General features: G+C 37.3%; 1 protein-coding gene across 5 annotated transcripts in view; it reads right to left on the bottom strand.

Moving 5' to 3' along the window:
* The window catches only part of UBE3A (ubiquitin protein ligase E3A), a 56,370-nt gene that overhangs the window by 20,381 nt on the left and 12,025 nt on the right, over nucleotides 1–23,964 (bottom strand). For 3 of the 5 annotated variants that reach the window (XM_074908373.1, XM_074908382.1, XM_074908399.1), the window contains 4 exons: nucleotides 18,588–18,734; nucleotides 17,853–17,971; nucleotides 14,406–14,450; nucleotides 3,259–3,569 (listed from right to left, as the gene is read on the bottom strand). In XM_074908373.1, coding sequence (XP_074764474.1) covers nucleotides 3,259–3,569; nucleotides 14,406–14,450; nucleotides 17,853–17,872 — 376 coding nt within the window. In that variant the 5' untranslated portion in view covers nucleotides 17,873–17,971; nucleotides 18,588–18,734. The remainder of the gene's footprint in view (nucleotides 1–3,258; nucleotides 3,570–14,405; nucleotides 14,451–17,852; nucleotides 17,972–18,587; nucleotides 18,735–23,964) is intronic. The other 2 variants (XM_074908390.1, XM_074908407.1) reach the window with 1 other exon arrangement.

Genomic DNA, 23,964 nt, shown 5'->3' with positions numbered 1-23,964 from the left:
ATTGTTCTTGTTGTATATTACAGGAATCTAAGATTTCTTATTTCTAATTTTAATGCTTTCTGCAACTGTTTTTATAGTAAACTGATGCCTGAAAATCCTCCCGAAAAACTACAATACGTGCTTAGAAATTTATGCTGCCTTCTAAAATACACACGCAGTTGGGCATGTGGGTTATTTCTTTGTACATTAGGCCTCACCGAGATAAACAAATTGAGTATACTCATCAACATGCTATTCAGATGAACATACTGATTTACATGCATCATCTGCACGGGCTCCAAATACCTGTCTGCTCCCCATTCCCACCAAACCCCTGATATGAAATTAGTCATTTGGTGGTCTATTTGTTATTTGAAATCTTCCTTTCTCTTTAGAAAATGAGAAAACATTATTTATAGCTTTGTGTTACTTCTCGAACAGAACCCACAGATGCTTTCACATCAGGTGATGATTTAGAGTAGGATTACCACATGATCAGACCCTGAAAAGATGTTCTAGTTTAAGCAGATTCTTCTGAACTGACACATAATTTAGAACTAGAACTGGATCTGTTTAATAGCATCTCTAGAGATCTAAAAAACACACATCACAGCACTATATTCACCAGTCATGCTCTGCAAAAAAGTGTTTTATTTTAATAAAGTTATATGTTAAAGTATTTTGAAATGTGATTGCCTAGACTAACATTCTATCCAAGCAGTCATTAAATTAAAAATATAAACGATGCAAAGACAGACAACCTATTGATTTTCACAGAGCCTCAAGCCATTCTTTGAGCGCATAGAACTCAGGAGGGATAAAGCTTATGTTATGCTACTGAGATTGACTTCCAACCAATCTGAAGACAGTGAAAAAGCTTCAAAACTAAAATCCGTCGTGTTAAAAAAACCAGAACTGAAAATATTATGAAAGGATTCAAGCTTAGTGCAACATCTCCTATTTTATCTCTGCTACAGTGCATACTCAAGAAGCAGAGACACATAAAAGAAATTTAACTGCTGATACAGATGCTGCTCCATGCCATAGCTCCTCAAAATGAGGAACATAGCCTCTGATAGCCTGAGTTCAGTTCCTCTGGATTGCAAAGGTTATTCATAGCATAAAAATTTTCAGAAGTTGACAATTTAACAATGTAACAGGAATTCCTCAGTCACTCTTTTCAAGGTTTTAGTATTTAAGGAACTAAACGTGCTATTTTCAGTTAAAATACTTAGTATTACCATCATCAGTTTCGTAACAGTCTTAAGTCATATCCTGTGACCATCCTCTAACTGAACTGACATAAGGGTCTGCCACATTTTTACTTTATGACAGTGAGAACAACAAGAGAAAAAACATATAATTGAGGCTTCTTTTAGCTCACTTGTGTCTAAATAGGTGAGCCTTTACATGCCTTCTCTTGTCCTTTCTACTACAACTAAGCAATCCAGTGAAGTAAACATATCTCAGACTTCATTCTCGGTAATGCTCAGTGACAAATCTGTACATGAAGTCAAACTTTAGCAGTGGTCCTTGACTGTGAAAAAGGCTGCATGTGATCTATATACTGACAACACACTCCCTAATTAGCAAATTTATTAATTATATTTTCATTATCTCTTACGGAAGCTTTGTTATGATTGTGTGCTCGCTGCCTGTCCAGGGACCTTCTGTTTTGATTTAATGTTTTGGTGATGAAAGTTGAAAATAGCTTCCCAGGTAATTATAACAGTGATTTTGAAATCGTGCTCCCTATACATGACTACATATGTAAACCCATGCTTTTAATGTATTTGCAATTTCTCTGTTTCCTTCCTCTTTTTGGGCTGCCATCTAAGATATCACTAAGATGCTGACAATGGCCTTCAGACATGTTTTTCCCCAAAGGTCTTAGGTCTTAGCACTGGAGAAAAGTAATTTAAAGAATTCTTTCTGAAGGGCATTTCTTTCAATTTATTTAGAATTTTCAATCCTATGTCAAGCATAAAAGCAAGCTGCACATCCTTTTCCTTGGCTTTCTTAACCTTCACTGCAGTTTTCCCAGTAACTGCTGCTGCAGATGGACCTTAAATTTCAGAGCACTAGATTCCCTAAATATCCAATTCCAAAGGTAACTAAGAGTCTCAGACTTTAAGAACACATTAATGCTTTCTGTCCACAGCTAAAAAGACAGGTCAATATTTGTGATGCTGTAACAGATGAGGTCCAAGTCATTGCTTTAGACAACAGACAGTCTCTGGAGATACTTAGATACCTGACTTGAAGAGAGGATGGTAGGGTCAGACAGAAGGAGGAAAATTCTTTAATGGAGGTGTGCATGTACAAATACACAAAACCAAGAGACAAATCACAAAACAGACTCTTGCCTAACACCACACTGGCTCCCCTTTCCCCTCCTTACTGTTTGCTTCTTTGCTTACTCAGACCATAACTAATCTGGGGACAAATTTATCCTTGCATCAGATAAAGAACAAATTGATGCAAGTATTGACTGAAGCATCTTAGGTCCCTTATAACTCAGTACCATGTTTTATTGCTGATTCTGTAGGGCTTTTTAAATCTTTGCTGTAAGCAGTTTCATCTTCTTTAGTTAAAATGAATGAATCTGAACTTCTGTGTTTATACCACTTACTGCAGCGATACTTAAAAAAGGTCTCCTCAAAGGTTAATGGCTTTAATTTAGCTTGTGATTTCTGTTTGTACCACATGTTTTGGCAACAACTGAAATTATTCTTGTAGTATGTATTTACTATTCTAGAGAGCTAGAAAAGCTAAATAGAAGTTAGACTTACAGAACAGTATTTCTTTTTCATACACTGACTTAGAAATACACTTTGCTTAAACTCTATTTAGCATGATAGATGTATTGCCTATCATCCACTGTATCATTTTTTGTTCATCTGTTAAGTTTCTTAACATAGAATCTGGAATTAGTTAAAGTATAACTTTCATAATTCATTAACTACAGAAGAGTTACGAAACTAGCAAAACTAAAGCAATCATACAACAGCACTTAAAACACCATTATTTGCAAAACCAGTTATCTCAGAAAGCAACAAATGCACATGAATTTTAACAGAGGTGTGGTAAAGATCCAGATTTGGAATCAGTGTTCAGCATGAAACCAGCCATTTTTCAGAACCCACAGTAAAAAATCTTATTGCCCAATATTGTATTTTATTTAAGAACTCAGCAGAATGCCACCAGAGTGAACTCTGTAGGCTTATACTCATGCATATTAAATATGTTTTATTTTAGGAAAATTCTAAAACATCTTACCTTTAAAGTCATCTCTTGGGCCTTGCATTTCCTTCTTGTTCATTTTTCTGTCAGTGCAGGAATTGTTATGGGCACCTTTGGAATTGTTTTCTAGGTAAGCTGAGCTCGTTCCTTTCTTGGAGGGATGAGGATCACAGAGTTTTGCATTAATCTTATAAAGCTCGAGGGCCTTAATGGCTGCTGCATTGTTATCCATACGGAGAAAAGTTGGACAGGAAGCACAAAATTCATTCGTGCAGGCTTCATTTCCACAGCCCTCAGTTAACTGGTGGTAGTAGCGCTCTATTAGATGCTTTGCAGCTGCTCGCTTCCTGTAGCAAACATTCAAACAGTAAGTACAAGGATTAGTAGAGCTTTCACATACAAAGCTCATTCAAAAGCATCAGCAAGGCAGAGATTAGTCAGGCACTGAAACACAAGATTTCTGTGTCAGAGAGGACACATCAGGAGATTTTTTTAAATACAGGATTCTCATCTTGACAAATACAAATATATTTAACACACAATTTAATTTGTGGGTCCTATGTAAGTGAAAGGTAAGTCCTGTTTATGCACAGTTTTCAGCTTTACATTCTAGTGTTACAGTGGACAGAACCTTGTTCAGTTCTGAACAATTTCAATTGTCACTGAAAAAGAGAGCAATTTAGAGGCAAAGCAAGGCTGCAAGTGAAACAGAACTGGAATTCATACAGGTGATTGAGTCTGATGTATAGTACTGAGGTATGGTTGCCACTGACAGAGGGAAGAGGCATGAAATACAAGTGATCTAGGCATTTATTTAGTAATACTATCAACAATACACCAATAGGATATAAATCCTTTAAAAATATAAACAGTTTTTAAAACAAGATTACAGATGACTTATCAGATATTTGGTTTATTTAAATCTGTAGGAAAAATAGTCCTTCGTTAATTAAACAGATGACAAAACCATGATTAGAGGAGCAAAAGGTTGCATGTCTCTCTTCAGTTTAATAAGGTATATGGTTCTCTAAAAATGCTATTTGCCAAATCCTCTCCTTTCTCCTGCAATTATACATTGCAAGTACATATTTTGAAGAATTACAACTGTATTGCTATACAAGATAATGTGGTCAGTACTATATATACACACACAAGAAAACTTAACTGGCCAATTAATAAGGTCACAGACTTTTACAGAAACAAATGGTAAAGCAGTTGCTGGAAAGCCGCAGGTACTTGGGACAGAAGAAGCTGCATGCAGCACCAAGAGCACTGTATTTGTCCACATTTTGGAAAGAAACCCACCAAACCTTCACTTAAGAAAACATGTATTAATGAAAAATATCAACTACAAAACATTTCAAACATTTTGATTAGGTATAGCATGCAGGGTTTTTACCTAACTTTAGCGATACACTACTATAAAGATCAGAACATGGGAAGCAAGATTTTAATCAGAAATTGTGGTATTAACTTAAAATTGCCTTTTGTGATGTTGATGCATGTACAGATTCTGCACAGAACAAGTACTTGAGAACTGAAGTGCTAGACCCACTGATATTACTCAGCACTTGCTGCATCTAGCTGTTAATGGCTTGTTAAGAATCAGAGTTTCAATGCAGCTACTTCAGAAGGGAAAATGTCCTCAAGTTCTGAAGGTAACTGTTGAGATGTGTATTATTCAGCAATAACACCTCTGCTCCTTCCTTTTCACCCTTCAAGATCTCATGATCCTGGAGAAAAAAAATACTTTTTATAACAAAAACCATTACCTCAACGTCTACCTGACCTTCTAAATGCCCCAGTGTGTTCCAAAAAAAAAAAAAAAAAAGAAAAAAAAAGTTTTGAAGAAAAAGGTTTGAGGACAAAGTTTGAGGACAAAGGTTTGGCACCTTAAGACAGAGGTGAAAGACCATAAAAAAAGAAAAAGCAGCACCAACAATATCATCAAAACCACTACTGCACAAACAGGTAATAGCTGTATTCTGATTCATGGGAAGAGTTCTTGCCTCTCTAATGTTTATATGTAGACTTGAGAAAACCTGCTTCTCTCCACAGATGTATAAAAATACACGTTTTTTTTTATCTTGTCTTTCATACTTCAGCTTTTAGCACAGAGGCTTTAAAAAACCAACAGTGTTTTAAAACAGTGTAGACCAGTACATGATTTCACCCGTTTCTGAATGCCAAGATTTCATGCCTTGATCATCCCTGACTTTCAAACATTTCAGACTTTCAGATTTAGTGATACATTGTTATTTGCAAGCAAGTATACAGTGTGAAAGCCTTTATTAATATCAAACTTTTACACCTGAGCTATGGCCACCCGTCTCACCAACATGCTCCTTATTTACTCCTCTTGCAGTCTCTCCTATGCATTACCTTGACGCCTTCGCAAAAGCTCTTTTCAACTCAAGTCGAAACTTACTGTTTGTTCAATCTTCCTCCCTCTCTCTCTCACTGGCCATGTTTTCCATGGTGCACAGAAAATGGTAGTTATTGCATACACATTATCATTTTAACTTTATCCTCCCTCCTTGCATTTTCCTTCTATCTTATTTCTCCATTGCAGTCTACACGTAGACCACACATTTTTTGCCACAATTTTCTGCCCTATGTAATACACCTACGAATGTTTTATGGATTATTTCTCACAGCTATTCTAAGTGTATATATATTAGGAGTGTGTATATATTTATTTATTTACCCAAAGCAGCTGGAGCTGTTATTCAGATTAAATATACTATGAAAAGCTGACCAGTTCCCTAAGAGAGAACTTACGCTTTTCAAAGCAGAGAAACTGTTAAGTCTTAGAGGCATGCACACCTTTCTAGCTTACATAACATCTGATTTGAATACAGTTATTTCAGTGTATAAACACTGATATATCAAGATGACTTTTTATCATATTAAACACTCCACTTTAATTGGGTCATATCTGAGATGCCAGGACACAAAGCTATGCTTAGTTTTGTCTCTAACAGTTAATTTCTGAGGGACTCAAGATTTTCTACTTTCAGTATTTAACTACCAATTACTTCTCAAACTGTACCATGCCTACAATAATGCTGTTTATACAGACATTTTCACTTTGACTCACAGGTGCAGACTCACTGTCTCAAGTTCTGTGAAATTCTATTAGAGACAGAAGGACTGACTGGAAGTTACATTTATTTAATCAACTATGGAAGCAAGCAATACAATGTACAACAGCACTAGAATACAACAGTATTAGAATTTCTCCCCACCTCTCCCTGGCAGATATTCTGCAAACTTTTGACATGGTCTCAGATAAAGTGTTTAAGTAAATAAAACAGGTGGAGACTTAAAGTGAGGGTACAGACCTAAAAGGAAAGAACAGAATTTACCAAGCCTTCCACAAGAGCTACCCTCACTGAGGTCCATCCACGAGAATGTAGTTCTAAGTAAGCCAGTGTGTGATTTTACAGAATGGCAAGATATTCCACACCACATTCCCACTGGGGTACTTGAGAAATTACTGTCACTGTCCAGTGCCAACAGCCCATGTTTCCTTCATTAGCCAGAAAAACGTGTAGCATACATTCTACGTTCTTCAGAGTTGAAAACCTGATCTCTTTCTCATTCGGTATGCAGAAAACTTAAGTTCTCAGCCTGAGGCATTAGAACTGGTTCATCAAGCAAGGTAACACAAAACCTGTCTCTATTCTTAGCCCACACTATACAGTTAAGACTGCAGATCCCTTGGAGTTCCTATACAGGGATCTAAAGAATAACTGGTCTCTTTTAAACTCAATGACTAGTTTACTGTACATTAGCACACAGACACCTGCTAGTGTAGCTAAGGCAGCAGTGACTGACTTGCATATATGTTTGTAAAGACTCACATTGTTGTTGCACATCCAAGTATGAAACTGCACTGGTGTGGCTGCAGTTGTAAACATTTCACAGACATATTGCAGGCATATCCTTATGCCTTAAGGATAACTTCCTACACAGTGGGCCTTGTATAACCTCCTCAAGCAAGACAGTACTTCACTGAGGAGGAGAGGCACCTAAAATAGATGTCATCTTCCTTCCCCAGAGTCCAACAATTTCACAAGCACATTTTTCCATTTAAAAAGAAATTAGTATTTACTGACTTACTTTTGTAGTAAAGAAAAAAAATGCCTTTAGGCTTTTAAATTGTTCTTTAACTAATAAAAAGCCAGATAATAAGTACTTTGCATTTGTAATTTAAATGCTGCCAAGACTGTGGAGTATCACCAGCAACATGCACCACTGAACCTCTGCCCTTCTAAATACTTAAAGGCACACTGGGCTGCATTTTGGGTTGTAAAGTAATTGAATGTCTAAAACGTATACAAACCAAGAGATTTGAGTGCACTGGTTTGAAAGTTCCTATGTAACTGCATCTAACTTGCATTTTCCAAGTACCTTAAACTAAATACTGAGAAATGCTACATAAAGGAAATTTTTGTGACAGAGAAAAATTAGAAGTTTAAACATATAAGGAATTTTAGAAAAATAAGACATATAATTCTTTAAAGTTCACCTACAAAGCAAAGAATTTTCATCCACGTTTCAAAACTTGCCTGAAGTTAAAAGTATCTGCATAACTGGATCATTTTAGCTTTAAGTTTACTTAAATTTTAGTAGTAAGTATGAAGGTTTCATACTTGGCTAGAAATATCGGTATGAAATGACATATTTCTGAATGGTTTCTGCTTGGGACACAGCTTTTACATTATTTCTACACAGAAGTCTCACATCACTCCAAGATAGCCAATTTTAGTACATGGAAACTTGTAACATCCTGTTTTAAGAAAAGTATTAGGAATACAGAAGTGCCAAAATGTTTATAAGCTGTTTTCTTTCTTAATGCAAAAAACTCAACAAAACTATTAATGTGCATATAAACTAGAGGAAATTTTATGTTTGTCTTTTGGATAGGAAAAAAAAACAACCAGGGAACAGTTTTTAGTACTAATAGCAAAACAGCTTTCAGTAAATGCCTTAACAGACAGGAGCATAGACTTATACACCTGCAACAATTATACCACACTTCCATGATCGGCAGGATGAAAAACTTAAAAAAAGTGTGGGTTATGGACGGACTTCTTTGTGAAGTTTAAGACTGCTTTCTGAGTTTCACTTTCAAGGCCTACATGTTGGTTTCCTGCTTCTGTTTAGTTAAGAGTAAGGAAAGCAGTGCTAGAGAAGACAAGCTTCCAGTAAAAGCAGTGTCCACACAGACCCTTTTGAAGTGGCCTGCACGCCAAATGCTCCACCCAGAGCTGGAGCCAAACCCTCTGTTCCGGCACTGTTGTAACACCTTTTGCCCATCTTAACCACTGGCGTTCCAGCAAACGTACGTCTGCAAATGCACGCATTCATGAAGCTTGCCTTTTCCAAACCTAATACGTTACTGTGCGGTGGGCCCCAACAGCTGGGGTGTGGACTGTGACCCCCCTTGGACCATACTGACTTCACCCAAGGGACCTCCCTCCCCACCACATATTCTAGATCCAGTCCTCCAGGAACATCATGTGCTGGCAAAATCAGCACTTCCTCAGGAAGGGCGAACCTGAGAACACAAGAGTTGTCCTGGCTTTACAGAGCAATGCAGAAAGACAGCTAAAGAGGGGATCAAAACATGGTCAGCACATACCACTTAATCTGGTCTCACAGACAAGTTACCTTGCTACAGTCCTACTAGAAAAACACCCTTCATTAATGCCCTTTTCAGGTTATTATCTCTCTACAGAGACAGTGCCATTCCACAGACCAACTGGTTTCACACCCTGGTTCCAATCTGTCCTTCTTAAGAAGTCATGCAGTGCTCCTTCACCTATGTGATCCCTCCAACATTCAATTAGCCATAAAATTGAGAGATGAATAGTACATCAATTATACCCTGGCTTTTCAAGCTAAGCAATTTCAGGAAAAATCCCCAGTCCCCTGCCCCCTCCAACATTATAGGCCTGAAGCCATTAAATAACTGATTATGGGGAAACAATTATTAGGCAGTTATTGTAAGCAATCAACATATGTAAATAGTAATGACTGTAGGCATAATTGACTATTTTAAATATTATGATCTTGTTTACAGAATCAGTGCCTTTTGAAAAGGCAGGAAGAAATCTAGCCTTCGTAAAAAGGCCCATATATTTAACTACAAAGAAAAAGTAAATTGAATTACTGGCCAAATAAACTTATTACAAGTTCAGAACTGGCTATAAACTTGCAACACCTCACTCTCTTTGAATAAATTTTAAATATTAGGAATAACAAAGAAAAAAGTACACAATTGTTAGCTGCTGCTAAACTTCCGAAGAATAATCACATCTAACCACACAAAACATTTCAACAGGATAATTTAAAACAAAATTTTGAGACAAGTAAGGACTCTAATACTCTGTACTAGCTGTGAGGCCACAATAAGACCAACTTTGTCTTTGTTGGGAAGAAGTGACAGTAACCTCACATACTTGCAGGAATCCTTCAGTCTGTCTCCTATATTCAGGACAAAACAAGTAACAAATATTTTATCAAATATTAAGCAAAATACATATTATTTAGTACCTTCCATGTTGTTTTCCCCTGGTTAAAGAAGACCTGGCACTCAAGCAAGTACAATTAAACTTCACATTGTACTCTGCTGAACAAGCTTAAAATTTGTCAAGTATGAAATCTATACACCATATTCTTGTCAGCAGCCTAACCAAAGCAAGGAGATTAATATTAGCACTGCAGTGAGATATCAGAAGATACAGATAGTAACACGTAGACACTGATTCCAGTTGTCTACTTCTGGACCACCAGAGTGTTTCAGGAGAAAGAGACAAACTATTTCAGACAAAAATACTGATATAGAGGACTGACCATTGCAACACGTAAGACCGATCTGCAGAGAAGAGACCTAAATGCTGATCAACCTTATACTCTCCTTGCACAACTTGAAGAAAAGAGGACAAGTACAGAAAAGGGACAAACAACTCTGTGTTCAAGTTACTAAAATAAAAACTGCAGAATACTTCAAGTTCTATTTCCATGGTAGCATTCTTTTACTATGCTTTCCTTTTGTATGACACTGTCCTAGAAGGATGACCATGATCATGCAGAAACTAAGTGCAAATGACATGGATCAAAAGACTTAAACACCTGAGTTTCCAGTTTAAGAAGAGCCTAGCATTTGTGGATGAGGCAGCTCCAGAGAGAAGTATCTTTTTAAACTCTCGTTTTATTTTAACTCTGTGCTCCATGGGAACCAAGGTCTACAGTACATTTGCTTCAGTTACATTTTCTAGTGCAGAATCTGGATTTCATTTTCTTTCAAATAATTATAAAATTCATTCATCTTATCTTACTGCACTTTTGTTCTTGGAAGCAAACATGACAATTTTAACTTAAGTAGTTGCTAAATTTAAGAAAGTAGTAATAAAGCAAGTCCAGAAGAGGGCCATGAAGATGATCAGGGGGCTGGAGCACCTCCTTGTGAGGACAGGCTGGGAGAGTTTGGATTGTTCAGCCTGGAGGAGAGAAGGCTCTAGGGAGTCCTTATAGCTGCCTTCCAGTACCTAAAGGGGGCTGACAGGAAAGATGGGGAGGGACTCATTTATCAGGGAGTGTAGGGATAGAATGAGGGGCAATGGTTTTAAACTGAAGGAGGGCAGATTTAGATTAGATATAAATAAGAAATTCTTTAATGTGAGGGTAGTGAGACACTGGAATAGGCTGCCCAGAGCAGTTGTAGATGTCTCCTCCCTGGAAGTGTTCAAGGTCAGCTTGGATGGGGCTTTGAGCAACCTGGTCTAGTGCAAGGTGTCCCTACCCATGGCAGGAGGGTCAGACCTTGATGATCTTTAAGGTCCTTTTCAACCCAAACCATTCTATGATAAGATTCTATGATAACTCTTGAGTAGAGTCAATGCAGTCTTATTAACTGATTAACTTTCCTTAAGGGAATCACTGCCTGGATAAATGATGCATTGCAAGAGGCTCTGAAAATAAGTTTTTTAATTCATCCCAGACAGATCACAGTATAACATAGTGCAAGGCTGCAGGTGTACATGAAGATATTTTTTACATCTTTTTCTTCCAAGAATGGCAATAAAACAAGCAGCAAACACCACAAAAATATCTGTATGTGGCAAGGTTTGATATAGAGGCCGTGATCACCATGTTCCACTGTTATGTTACACAAACCCACCTGTGTGTTTAGCTATGAGGAAAGTAATTTAAGGCGTTCTATGTCTACAAAGCACTAGGATGGCATCTGAAAGTATCTGTCATGAAACACTAATTCTCACATAGTTACTGTATATATTTGCAATGGTTATAATTTGTTTTTCTGCAGCAGTCTCAAAATACGCCAGAATTTTTATTTTGCCATTCTTTCAGGGGAAAGAAATCCGATATCAAATCAATGTGAGATAACTACACATCAACTACAACTGTAACAACACTTTAAATCAGGTGCATGTGTGTGTGTTCAACAACTTTAAAGAGAGGTTTCAAAACTGAAAAGCATCCCATCCTCAAAAACAGCAAGATGAACAAACAGAAAGCCATCACATCAAAACACCCAAACCTTTGCCTTGATATGTGACAGACAATACACTGAGTGAAAATACATGAAGTGGTAATAAGTTATTGTTAAACAAAAATTATGTAATTTAGCACTAAAGAGGTTTTAAGAAAGTTATACTAATGAAAGCTGAAAATTAATGCAGACCTGTGACTGGAGCAGATAGAAGACACTGAAAAATTCAAAGACTTGCATGTATGCTGAGGAAAAAGACTCCTAACTCTGAGCTAGCACCAAGACGTTCATCCTGTATAGTCAGAATTTGAAAAGCTTGGGATAAGCAAGACTTATCATGGAAGAATTTACTTCATAAGAATCTAAAAGAGTCAGTAATTTTTAAAAAATTATTTTAATTCACACATGTGAAATACATGTGACCATGCTCTTGGTACAAAGATTTGCAATGCAAAACACAAATAAAGCAATTATATCAGCCAACCAGAGCAAACCCAATTTAACCATTCATTGTGCAAATAACAAAACACTTGTTTAAGTCCCTGCATTTACTAAGGAATTATAGGCAAGTAAATAACATAGTAACTACTTTAGTTACACAGTAGGCTTACAGTTCACACTATTATACAGCCATTCCACCTTACGTGGCAAGACCAACTATGTAGAGGATTGCAGAAATTCTCTGTAATAGGCGATCACATTGTGATACAGTTTTTAAAAATGTAGTTTTGCAAGCATACCATGCATTAATACTGTATAACTACTGGTCAAGTACGTGAATCCCTACAGTCTGACTGGCTTACATCTATTTTAGACAGAAACCTGAAATCTACATAGTCAGGGCAATTGATTATCTTTCTGCACCAAAAAATTCAGGTTTCACACAGAAAAGCATGCTATTGTAGACTATTTTTTCAGGTTCAGTTTTAAGGAGGATAGAACACACACAAAAAAACCCCTGTCAAACTGCTAGAGGGAAAACTGCCTTTTCCTTCTGATCTATCATAGGTCCTTATAGAGTCTTTGTTTCACACCAGTCAAGATGCTTGTTTCTGACACATCTTTCCCTACAAAGTGCAAGAAGCAGCAGTCCAACTGACAGCACCCAGACTGGACTACAGCCAGTCCACAGCCTGATTTCCCCCCTTTGGCTAGGCCAGGGAAACACAAGAACACAACTCAACTTGACGCAGGGCCAATAAAACACAATGCAGCAGGGACTGCTGCTGAAGCAGGAGAAGAGACTATGGCAGGGGTTTTGTCCTGCAACCTCTGTCTCTAACACATGGCCACGTAGTGACAGCCAGTCAATCACCTCTCAGGTCTAGATCCCTGCAACCTGTACTCCTAAGAGAGCAGCTAGACAGCACTTCTGTAACAGACAGCACGAGAAAGGGAGAAGCAAATTCTTTGTCCCTGAAGGAATGCTCCTGCTAATGCAAGAAAAAAACTTCACTGTAGTAAATTGCTAAAAGCACATGGAAAAAGTGTTCCTTGCTCCCTTCTCATCACTTTTAAGGTTAGGTATGTAGTCCAGCGTAGAGGGGCTCACCTCAGCTTTACTCCTCCCCAAACTGGACAGCTACAGCAGAGAAGTCCTTGAGCAATTCACACCATGTCCCTAGTCTGCAAAACATCCTGAAACTGGCATTCAGCCCACAGTGAGTAACATGGCAGACCATATAGGGGGAGGGTGTCAAGGAGACAGTTTAAGGTCAGGGAAGAAGTTTGTAGCTGAAGAGAAATGAACCCACATCTTTTGAAGTCTCAGACAGTACCCTAACCACTGGGCTAAACTCCCTCTATTATTTTGGAACTTGTACTGTAAACCAGAAAAGCAGAGTCTGATATTTCCCTACTTGAGTTCTATAATAGGATGGTTTGAATAGCTAGAAAAGAATCTTTGTTAATTCACAGAAGAATAAATTCTCAAATAATTTTCTTTTTTTTTAAATGGTCCTCTTATTCCTGCAGCCCCTTAGAATTTGAAATGAACATTTCAGCCTACCACAATCTCACCTCTAGTTAATCTTGGCTTCTAAGCTAATGAAGAGAACAAAACAAGGTTCAGAACTGTGTGCAAGATGTTACATGAATACTTTAGTGAAAGAAAGATATTTTTCTGTTTCTAGAAGTAACTAGTATACAAATTTGCCAAATTAGGTCAGACTTCTTTTTTCTTGTTAGTTCAGCAATCCATCTGCCACAACAGGTATCAGCAGGTATTGGTTGTGCATTAGTACTGAAGTGTCTTCAAATTCATGCAAGATATTAGTGAATAGCAGGTAGAAATTACACCCCTACTGTCAAGTCTCAATATAGGCCTGAAGATTTCTGACACTGTATTATGCTACCATCTACTGGTTCACATTAAACCTCCGAACTTTCCCTTCAACCCATTCATCCTCCAGAAATAAAAACAAACCCCACCACCCCAAAAAAAACAACCCAGACCAAAACCCAACACACACCACAGTTTCTACAGAGGCTTAAAATTACTTTTCCATACCAAAATACTAACTTGAAATTTTCTATGGTAATTCCACAGTTCTACTCAGCTTTTGTTGTCGTCTTTTTAAGAAGGTGCAAGAGTAACTATTACATATGTTCAAAACTTGTTTAAACAAGATATACCAAATACATCCACTCATTTACTTACATTCGGCTAGTTTCAATGTTTTCAGAGTGAGGTTCTCCTGGTGATCTGAAAATACAGGTACAAAACCATAAGCATTGTTTGTTGTTTTAAGTCAATATAATATGAAGAGCTTGGAAAGATGGAGAGTGATGATAATGTATTATTGCCCTAAAAGCACCAACTTTTATGCACTTGCACATTTAATTTCTTTGACCAAACTCCAGATGACAGTTTATAACATAAAACCTGACAATGTAATTAAGCCAAATTTCTCTTAGGTACACAACAGCTTACACAAGAGCAGACATTAGAGAAGAGTTCTGCTGGCAGCACTTCCGTATTCAGGTTGCGTAGCGCACCAGTTCTGGGCTAATTGTTCATAACCACTTCTGTAACCAAAACGTGTACTCAAAGTTTATCAGTGATCATCTGTTACAAACAGATTCTCTGAACAGCTAGACTCTAAGAAGCAGCTCAGAAGTAGGTCTCAACAGAATCTCAAAACAAATTTCATGCCTCTCTCTCTACTTCAATTTATGGACAATCTCACAAACAGCTTTCTGTTTCTTCCTTCCAGCCAACAGGTCAGCCAGTAATATTCAGAGTTAGGTCTTATTGCCTGGCATTTTTGAACACAAAAGCAGCACCTGCGTTCATCTTGATAACCCCTCTGACTTAATTTACAGAGTAATTTAAGGGGTATAGTTCCATATTAAGTAGGCTAAATTATAGCTGTTTAGCTCGTCCTTATTCCCATCTTTTTTTCTTATGCCAGCACTGAAGAAGTGAATTTTTTTTTTAGATTATTTTTTTTCCTCTCTTCAGGAATTCCCCCTAACCAGTGAGTTTGTAGCCAGATGAGCCAGGAGACAAGGCAGCTTTGACTTCAATCACCCTAAGCTGCCTTAAAATCATATCATGAAGAACCTTATCCAACCTTCACTTTGGGTATAGATAGGTTCTGGTACAGTTGACCACAACTGCCATGCTGGATTTATTGTGTGAAGAGTAGAAATAGAGCACAGTCATTACAGTAAAACTCTGTAACTTACATGACCAAAAATGTCTTTCATGACAGAGCATTTTCAAAACAGAAATGAGCTAAAATCTGCAAATGGAACTCACTTCGTAGGTTTCAGCAGTTTGCTAGGGAACTTCAGTTAGCTCAGCTAAGTAGGTTTTGCCATAGCTATGCTGGGAAAAAAAAATAATCTTTGTTTGTTATTTACTATATGACTGACTACACTCTTCTAAATGCTACTGGAAATCTCCACCTGTAGCTTGAAACATTTCCTTTTTTCCTATATTTCATTGTGCTACCTTACTGGATAGTCCGTCCTATTAAAGCCCAGACTGTTCTCCGAGTTCTCTACTAAAATCTTAGTTCCTTTACTGACATACCAGATCTTAGCAACTTTCTGGATTTTACCATACTGTACTATATTAACAGACCCAGTGCCTAGAAAGCATATCTGGCAGAAAACTTAAAATTCCTAGGCTAGCTAGATACTGTGCAGTGACAGATGATTCAGAACACAGGAAGTTACTTGTTTATATTTCATGAAGTTATAAAATTCAACTAGCCGTAGGGACAGAATTCTGAACTTACGATCCAACTAACTTTATAATCATACTTAAAATATAAATACCCTCTAACTGGAAAGTAACATAAAAATTACCCAGTCTCAAAATTTGGTCCCTATTTATTCCCTTCAAATGATGTTTTCCTTGCTCATTAAAGTTCAGGACTGACAAGATAGTTGCTGACTATCTCAACAGCAGTAACATTCAACAGCAAAACAAATCAAAAATTAATTTCCCTTCAACTTCAGTGACCAAAACAAGTCACTAAATACTTAGCAGAGAGAAAAGAACCCCAGGTATATCTTCTCCAAATTATTCATATACGCATTTAAGTGCTAGAAACCATACAATCTGAGGAGCAGTGGAAAGAAGGTTGTTTATGTTCATACTGACTAGCACCTCTATTCACATACAGGACTTCAGAAACTGATAGCAAAGAGCTTGGAAGTTTGAAGTGGTTGCTATCTTTGTTTTAACCATAGGAAATACAACACAATGAAGCTTTGGGTAAGAGTAGGGCTTTAAGTTGCTATGAAAATACAAATGAAATAGTAGTGTTAAAACACAAACATCAGAAGTATTAATCGCTTTGAGGCTTTAAAATACACAGCGGTATGAAAAATTACAGGAAAAAAACAGTTTGGCATCTAAACTTTGCATGGAAAAAAAGGTAACCTGATGATCTGCAGTACAGACATGTAACCACATTTTGGATCCAAAATCTTTTCCTATCCTTATCATTTGTGTGAGTTTTATCTGGTCTTTGAACAGACAGTGCAGTTCAGTACATGCTACTCTGTAGAAAAGGCTTCTTCTGTAAGACAAACTATAAGAGAAGACAAAGTTTCAGTAAAGTTCAAAAAAAATAAAACCTAGCTGAGTCAAAAAAGATTTGGTCCTCTAAGGTATGTGGTTCTACAGAAAACAGGGATCAAATTCTTTCAGCTTAATGTTTTCTATAACATACCATAATGATGATTTGCAGAACTATTAATGCACTTATTAACCCAAATTTAAAAGGTTTCAACTGAATATGTAAGCACCAAATAAAATGAGCTTTCAGTACTCATTAAAACAACACAGGAGATCAATTTAATTACAGGAATTTTAGTTGTTTGCTGAGAAGCTATTTATTCTGCAATACCCAACTGTTTACAAACAAGATACCTTGTTATTCCTCTGAGCAGGCAACAGTACTGAAAAACAACTATATAGTATGGCAGGACGTCCTTTCATCATGCTTAAAATCTGAAACAAGAGTTCTGTTCAGAGAAAATCTCAGAGCAAATGCTCTTATAAATTTCAGCTTTGAATTAGATCGCAGATACTGATCACAAGACACCAACTAATCTGAATACTGCAGTATGAGCTAGCAAATTCAAATGGTGGCTCACTTCCAATAACACAGAGAACAACTTCTCCATTCTGCAAGCCCCTCCTTTTACCTCCAATGTCCCTCCCAAAGAGAGAAAAATAAAGGTAAGCAAGCCTACAAATTTTAACATCATCAAGCCTCCTGGACAAATACTTAAAAAAAGAAAAAGAACAAATTGCTTAAATAAGTATGCTAAACAATTTAGACAGAATTCCAGTAGGACAGTAAAAATCACCAGAGACTTTTAAGGGATAGTATTACTCTTAAGAGGCAGAGCACAGAGCAACACAGTGCTCCTATTTTAAAAAGCAGGCAGAGACAAGTTAAGTGACCTTTGAAATCACTCTAAGCAAGAGGGTTAAGTCAACTTTGCCAGCTGACTTATCTTAAACAATATACCTTAATACTATTTATAAAACTAACTTCAGGCCATACAGATTAAATACTTTTAAAATAAACATTACACTAAAAATGATCCTGAGAAACAACACAATACACTGTATGCTTACCTTTTACAAGCTGTGGCCATTCGGTGACATCAGGGTGATCACAATTTTGAGTCACTGATTAAAAACGAGTTGTCACACCAGTCCTGTATCACGCTGGGCTAAGCATAAGCTTAACAACTCTAAATAAGTAAAAATAATTTAGTTAAAAGTCCTTACAAATTATTTTCAGCCAGTCCACTAAAAAAACATAAACCAGAAGAAAAATATTGATGCTAAGCATTGTTTTATCTTCAAGATTAAGACCTACTGCACAAAAATTAGTTCATTTTCGAATGGCATTCTAAGACTTCCAGAGTAACTCACTACAGTACACTCAGCTGGTGAACCTGAAAATTCATCAGCTTATTTTTAACCTCTCTGAAAAAAAAAAAATCTCAAACCCCATCTCTTGGACCAGTGGAAAGTACCCAGCGTCAAGACAACTAGCATTCAAAGATTTGGAAGCACATGCATAAATACGAACTTTGGTTTTTTAACTACAATAAAATTCTAGTAGTTGTTTCCCTGCTACAACTCAATTAATACTAGTTTCTAATGAAAATCTGTGTTCCCAGGGGACCAACATGTAACTTGTGCTTTGCTGTATGCCTCTCCCCAAAATGAAATAAGCTAAAGCTGTGTAAAAGGTTCAGAGGAGCAACCTTTGCTATCTGTAACCAACCTTTCAGGTTCTTTGCTCCATTTACACAACACGTACTCTCTCCTCTCCCTTAAATTTTCAAAAGTGTATTTTACCTGTCAATTGTTTCCTGTGATCTGGCTCCACCGGTATAAATTGAAGGGTTGGTCCTTTACTTTGTCACGCAGGTGGCAGCCAATGATCACTCAGCAATACTCGTGCCCAGAGCGCCCTGGGACCACCCCAGCTGATTACTTCCATGGCTGAAAAGGAACCAGTTAGTCTCTTACCTACTACTATTATCTACTCTAAAGTTAACTGATAAAATATTTCCAACACTTAATTCATCCTATTCTCTCTCCCACCCAAGCTCCTAGGTGCACTGGACAAAGACTGTAAAGAAAAAAGGCCTCTGATGGAGAGTCAGATCACAAACAGCATTATTCACTTTCTGTTAATATAAAGTTTTGATTAAAATTTAAGTATTATGACTGTATTAAGTAAACAAAAAGTTATCTTACTTTCTCTAAACAGCTGGTAGCTATGAAGACAGACCTCTGTACAGGATCTGAGAAGCTTATTCCTGTGGCTCTAACCCAGATGAAACCACACGTTTGTAGGTTGCCATGCAGCAGAAGCCTCATACAGAAGCAAGGTGCACAAAGGCTAGCGAGTTATTGAGGGCACGGCACACCCGCAGCTCTCTACAACACCCACAGCCATAATCTGGTGCAAATACTAAGAGAGCACATCAGACAGCTTTAAATGTTTTGGTAAAGAAAGCTTTTGTGCTTCAGTCCAACCTATTACAAGAGTCTTTCAGTAAGGTCTTAGGTTTGATGAACAATCAAGCATTCTCAATGCTGATTTTATCTGTTGACTTGTCAGAGATAGGAAATCACTGATCAGTAAAAGCAAGGTCTGTGATTTTCTGAAGTTTGTCAGAGAAAACATTGACTTTTGCCACTCTACTACAATTTGCTATTCTGCTATTAACTCTGCAACAGAACAAACTTTGTATTAGTTTTGGAATGATGCTTATTAGTTTTATCAGGTAGGAGAAGTGCCATTTAATTATTTTAACATCTGTAATATTTGAGTCTTTTCATCTAAACTCAAGTGCAGTTGACATGAGGAAGTAAAAAAGCAGCAAGCTATTGAATACCTCTGGAATAAAACAGAGATTTTCTAGTACCTATGTTTTACAGATGTAAACTGTCAAAGTTTAACTGAGTCAACGCCAGGAACACAGTACAATGAGTAACAGTCAGTTGGAAAGGTTCCTCATCTGTCAACATTAAATGACAAACAGGGTAAAGATTTTCAAATTAATGTTTGCTGACCATCAGCTGTACAGAAAGACTAACAGCAAAAACCAAGATGCTGATGCAAAACTAAGAAACCTTGAAACACTGCTTATGGCATTCTGATAAAGACCTTACGATGTCTACTTTCAACCAAGCCCTAGCTTTAAAGAAAGAGATGCCTATTTTAAGGCAGTGCTTTCTTCTAAAGTTAAATCTAATTCTTGCTGCTTTCGGAACTGATATGAAATGGCTCTGTGAAAATTCATTTAGAAATTAACACTGCTTCTAACTCTTTGCCCAAGTAACTTTTAGTTTGCTGGTCAAAGAGGACAATAGTGTAATGTCTAATGCTTCATGGGTTGGGAAACCTGAGTCTGACTGCTGTAAGTACCAACTCATGTTCTGGAGTGCACCAAATCAATCACGCCCTACCTAGACTTGTGTCCTATACCACCCAGACCATGGGTAAAGGCTAATTACTGTAGTCTTCCATTCAAATGGAAGCACATTAGAACAACAGGCTGAAAACAACCTTAGTAAAACAGGGTTTACCTGCTGCTGTTTCTTATGGGAGGAGAGAACTCATGAACACAATTGTCAACAGTGAAGAAACACATGAAGTGTTGTTGCCGGATTCAAAAAAACATCAGATTTTGGAATGTTAAAGAACACACACTGAGGTGGCAGCTCCACAATCATTGGCCAAGACAAGTTTGTACCCAAGACTGAGTAACAGAGTTGGATCTGTGTCAGATTTACCCCATCACTGAATATAGTATCTACAGTAGCTCTGTGAAGAGAGGCAGTATCCAAACTGGCATGAATCTCACTTAGCTAAAGTTAACCAATCAAGTTCTGTAGTGAAATGTGTATCTACAAATTGAATTTATCATGGATCAGAGCTGCAAATCTGGCAGTTGCAGCATTTCTAATCTGTTACAAGATACCTTAAAACTAGATTTACTTTACTGGGGTCTAAAAACCTCATGCTACTTTTCAACAATCCAGGAGCAAGAAATCTTAATGAATCATTTCCCTTTCCATACCTCCTTGTCCTACCTTCCCCACCTATCCTTGCTGACACTCCTGTGGGACAGAATATGATTGGCAAGGATTCCCTAGCACAGATAAAAGAATTCATTTTTCTTACTCATTCATGCATCAACAGAGTACTGTCTGCTGGCAAAGAGACCAGCATGTTGAAACATGGGGTGGGTGGTAAAGGAGACTGACATCAAAGATCCTTTATTCTGAATCTAGTTTGAACAAAGGACATTTTGAATTCTGGATCCAAACAAGGCAGAAAAATAAACCTGGTAAGAGAGTCAAAGGGCACTACTTGATCAGAAAAGGGAAACCACACTGATGAATATACTAACACCTTGGAAAATGGCATTATGAAGAACAGGAAACTGACCCAAATCAACTGCTTTTCTGTCACAGGAACTCCTTCACACAAAAAACCTCTGGATGTAATTCACCTTTTAGAAGGTAGGAACAGCAACCCCAGAGCAGATATTATTACTCCAGCTAATTTCTCTGGTCCTCACTCTCACAAGTAGCACTGCTTACAGTTTAGGCTTTCACAGAGACACAGAGCAGCTGTAACAAACAAAGTTTGTGCCTGTTGAGTATGTCCAAGAAACCCAAGATGGCTGCTAGCTAGCTCTTTGGGACTGGGAAGGCTTCAGTACTAAGACATCTATATCTGCCAATTTACAAGGGGTAGATTCAACCAGGACTGCAACAACCCCTTTTATAATTAGCAAGACAATACACAAGATCCATGCCTTCAAACCATATATCTGAAGAAGCTTGTGTGGCTTGGAGTAGCCCTCATCAAGAGGGAACAGGGTAAGTATTGTTTATGCAGCCGTTTGAGATAACACCCATTTCTTCAAGGTGTCAAACGTGAAGATTTTCTGAAAAGAATGTTCCTATCAACTCAGAAACAGGGATGAAATAAATAATGAGTACAGAGCAAGAAGTCAGAAAACAAGTTCAGATGCATCAAAAGGTGCTAAAAGCAACTTTGTTGCATTGCCTGATGAGATCTCTTTGCATGTTTCATTTAATCTTGAAAGTCTGGAATCACAAACATGAGCCAAGAAGAGTTCCCTAGCTTTAACATACAGATTCTAAAGCCACACCATGGAGAACCTAAGTACTTATTTGTCAGCAATCAAAAATAAGCCAAAAACCTGCCAGCTACAAATCACTTAATTGAAAGTTGTTACTTACATGGATTTCCTACAGCTATTACTTCCCCTGTGTTATCTGATGTTAATTTTCTGTGGCAGCATAGCAATCTGGCTGCTGACACCCAGTATCTGAGGTCTAGTAAGATCCCTGACAGGAGGAATGCTTTTCTTATTTAAACTATAACTTCTTATTGACCTTATTGAAGAATAGGTGCCCTGGGAGGTGGCATTTGTAAGAATTTAAGTGTCCTTTACAAAAGAATTTTAAGTATTCACCTGAGTAATCTTTGATCAAAATTTTTAAGAGATCCTTTTTGACAGATGTTCTAATGAAAACAGGGGTGTACAAAGAAGTACACCCTGTACCACGATCTTCCTTCCCTTTCAGTGACAGAATTTGAGTTGCTTAATTAAAAATAACCGCCTCCTCAAGAAGATAACATCCCTCTGAATCCCCCCAAAATGAATGTGATACGTTTCCAGAATGACTTTTGAGTACCATCATGTAATGGACAGTCATATACATTAAAAGGTGCCCTCAGAACCAACCTAACTAGTGAACTACTTCAAAAAAGGAACTGCCAACTAATAGGAAAGCAGGTCTTTTATAACTTGAGATTGAATCAAGTGTCCTGAAGGAAACTGTAGAATATTCACCAAATCCCTAAGTTCCATCTTAACTGTCACTTGCAGAAAAGAAAAAAAAAAAGTTGGTAAAGTTGGAAACATTTACTTTTGTTGCCTGCATGCTGCTTCCAACACAGAAAATATGGAAAGACATAAGATTCCAGAAGTTTTCTTCAGGCAACTAACAGCAGGTCAAATTATCAATCATCCTAAAGTAAAATAAAAGACACTAATAAAACCTGATCACATAAATCCTAATGGAGCTGCAAAAAAACAGTAGTGAGGTATCCATACAACGTTTCTTCCACTGCCTGGTAAACCAAACTATTCAACTAGTAACCCCCCCCCCAAAAAAAATAATCCATAGAAGACCAAAAAAATGGGGTTCTATTCATGGAAAGTGCCAATCTAAGTGACTAAGGCAGTCACAACTGATGAGCAAACACACACGTGCTGTGCTCTCAGTATTACAGTTGAACAACAAATATGATTCATGAAGGGTTACTGGAAAGGTGTCTATTCATCTGCAAGAAGTATTTCAGACATGTTCAAAACTTGAGGTCAGTTCTTCAATTATTCAATATTCTTCTGCTATTCTGGAATATTTCTGAAAAGTGCCACAAAGACAGCATGAATATAGGAGAAAGTACCCTGTGACTAGATAATGTTCAGAGTTAATCAAGGTAATCAATATGGATACTGGAAGAAATCAAGTCCTCTCATAGCACAGAAAGAATACATAAAAAGATCTTCCAACTAAAAGAAAGCATATAAATCCCTCACATTACTAGACACTGAAGGCTGAGAAATTAAAATTAGAGCAAGAACACAAACATGCAGGATAGTGAGGACAATTAACACTTGAATACATTATCTGGGGTGGGGATCTGAATTTGCTACTATCTTCAAATTAAAGCTGGTTTCATTGTGAAATGTACACTTCAGTAAACCCACAATTTACTGAATTTAATAAAGGCACAATTTGGTGCATCTCAATATACAGAGATAAACTACAGATTTATATAAAAGCTTTACCCTGCAATATCTGTATACTTACTTTGCCTTGATATCAACACTCCACAAATCACCTAGTAACAGAAAAGGTCTAGTGCTTACTCCCGTCCCCTCCTCTTGCCCCAAAGCGAAAGGCCTGTGTGTTATGCTCATTTTCTACAGTTGTCCCCACAACTGTGGACATCAGATTTCCCCTTCAATATTTGTTTTTGGTTTGACATTTCAGTAAGATCATAGATCTACTTTATTTTGTAAAAGAGAGAAGACCTGAAATTATCTTTACCTTCTGCATTTTTCACTTAGACCACATCTGATTTTAATTCCACTATACATGTCCTTATTTT

This window comes from Athene noctua, chromosome 1 (assembly GCF_965140245.1).
Source record: "Athene noctua chromosome 1, bAthNoc1.hap1.1, whole genome shotgun sequence".
NCBI lineage: Eukaryota > Metazoa > Chordata > Aves > Strigiformes > Strigidae > Athene > Athene noctua.
Note: the sequence above shows the minus strand (reverse complement) of the source record. Positions and strands in the feature narration are given on the sequence as shown.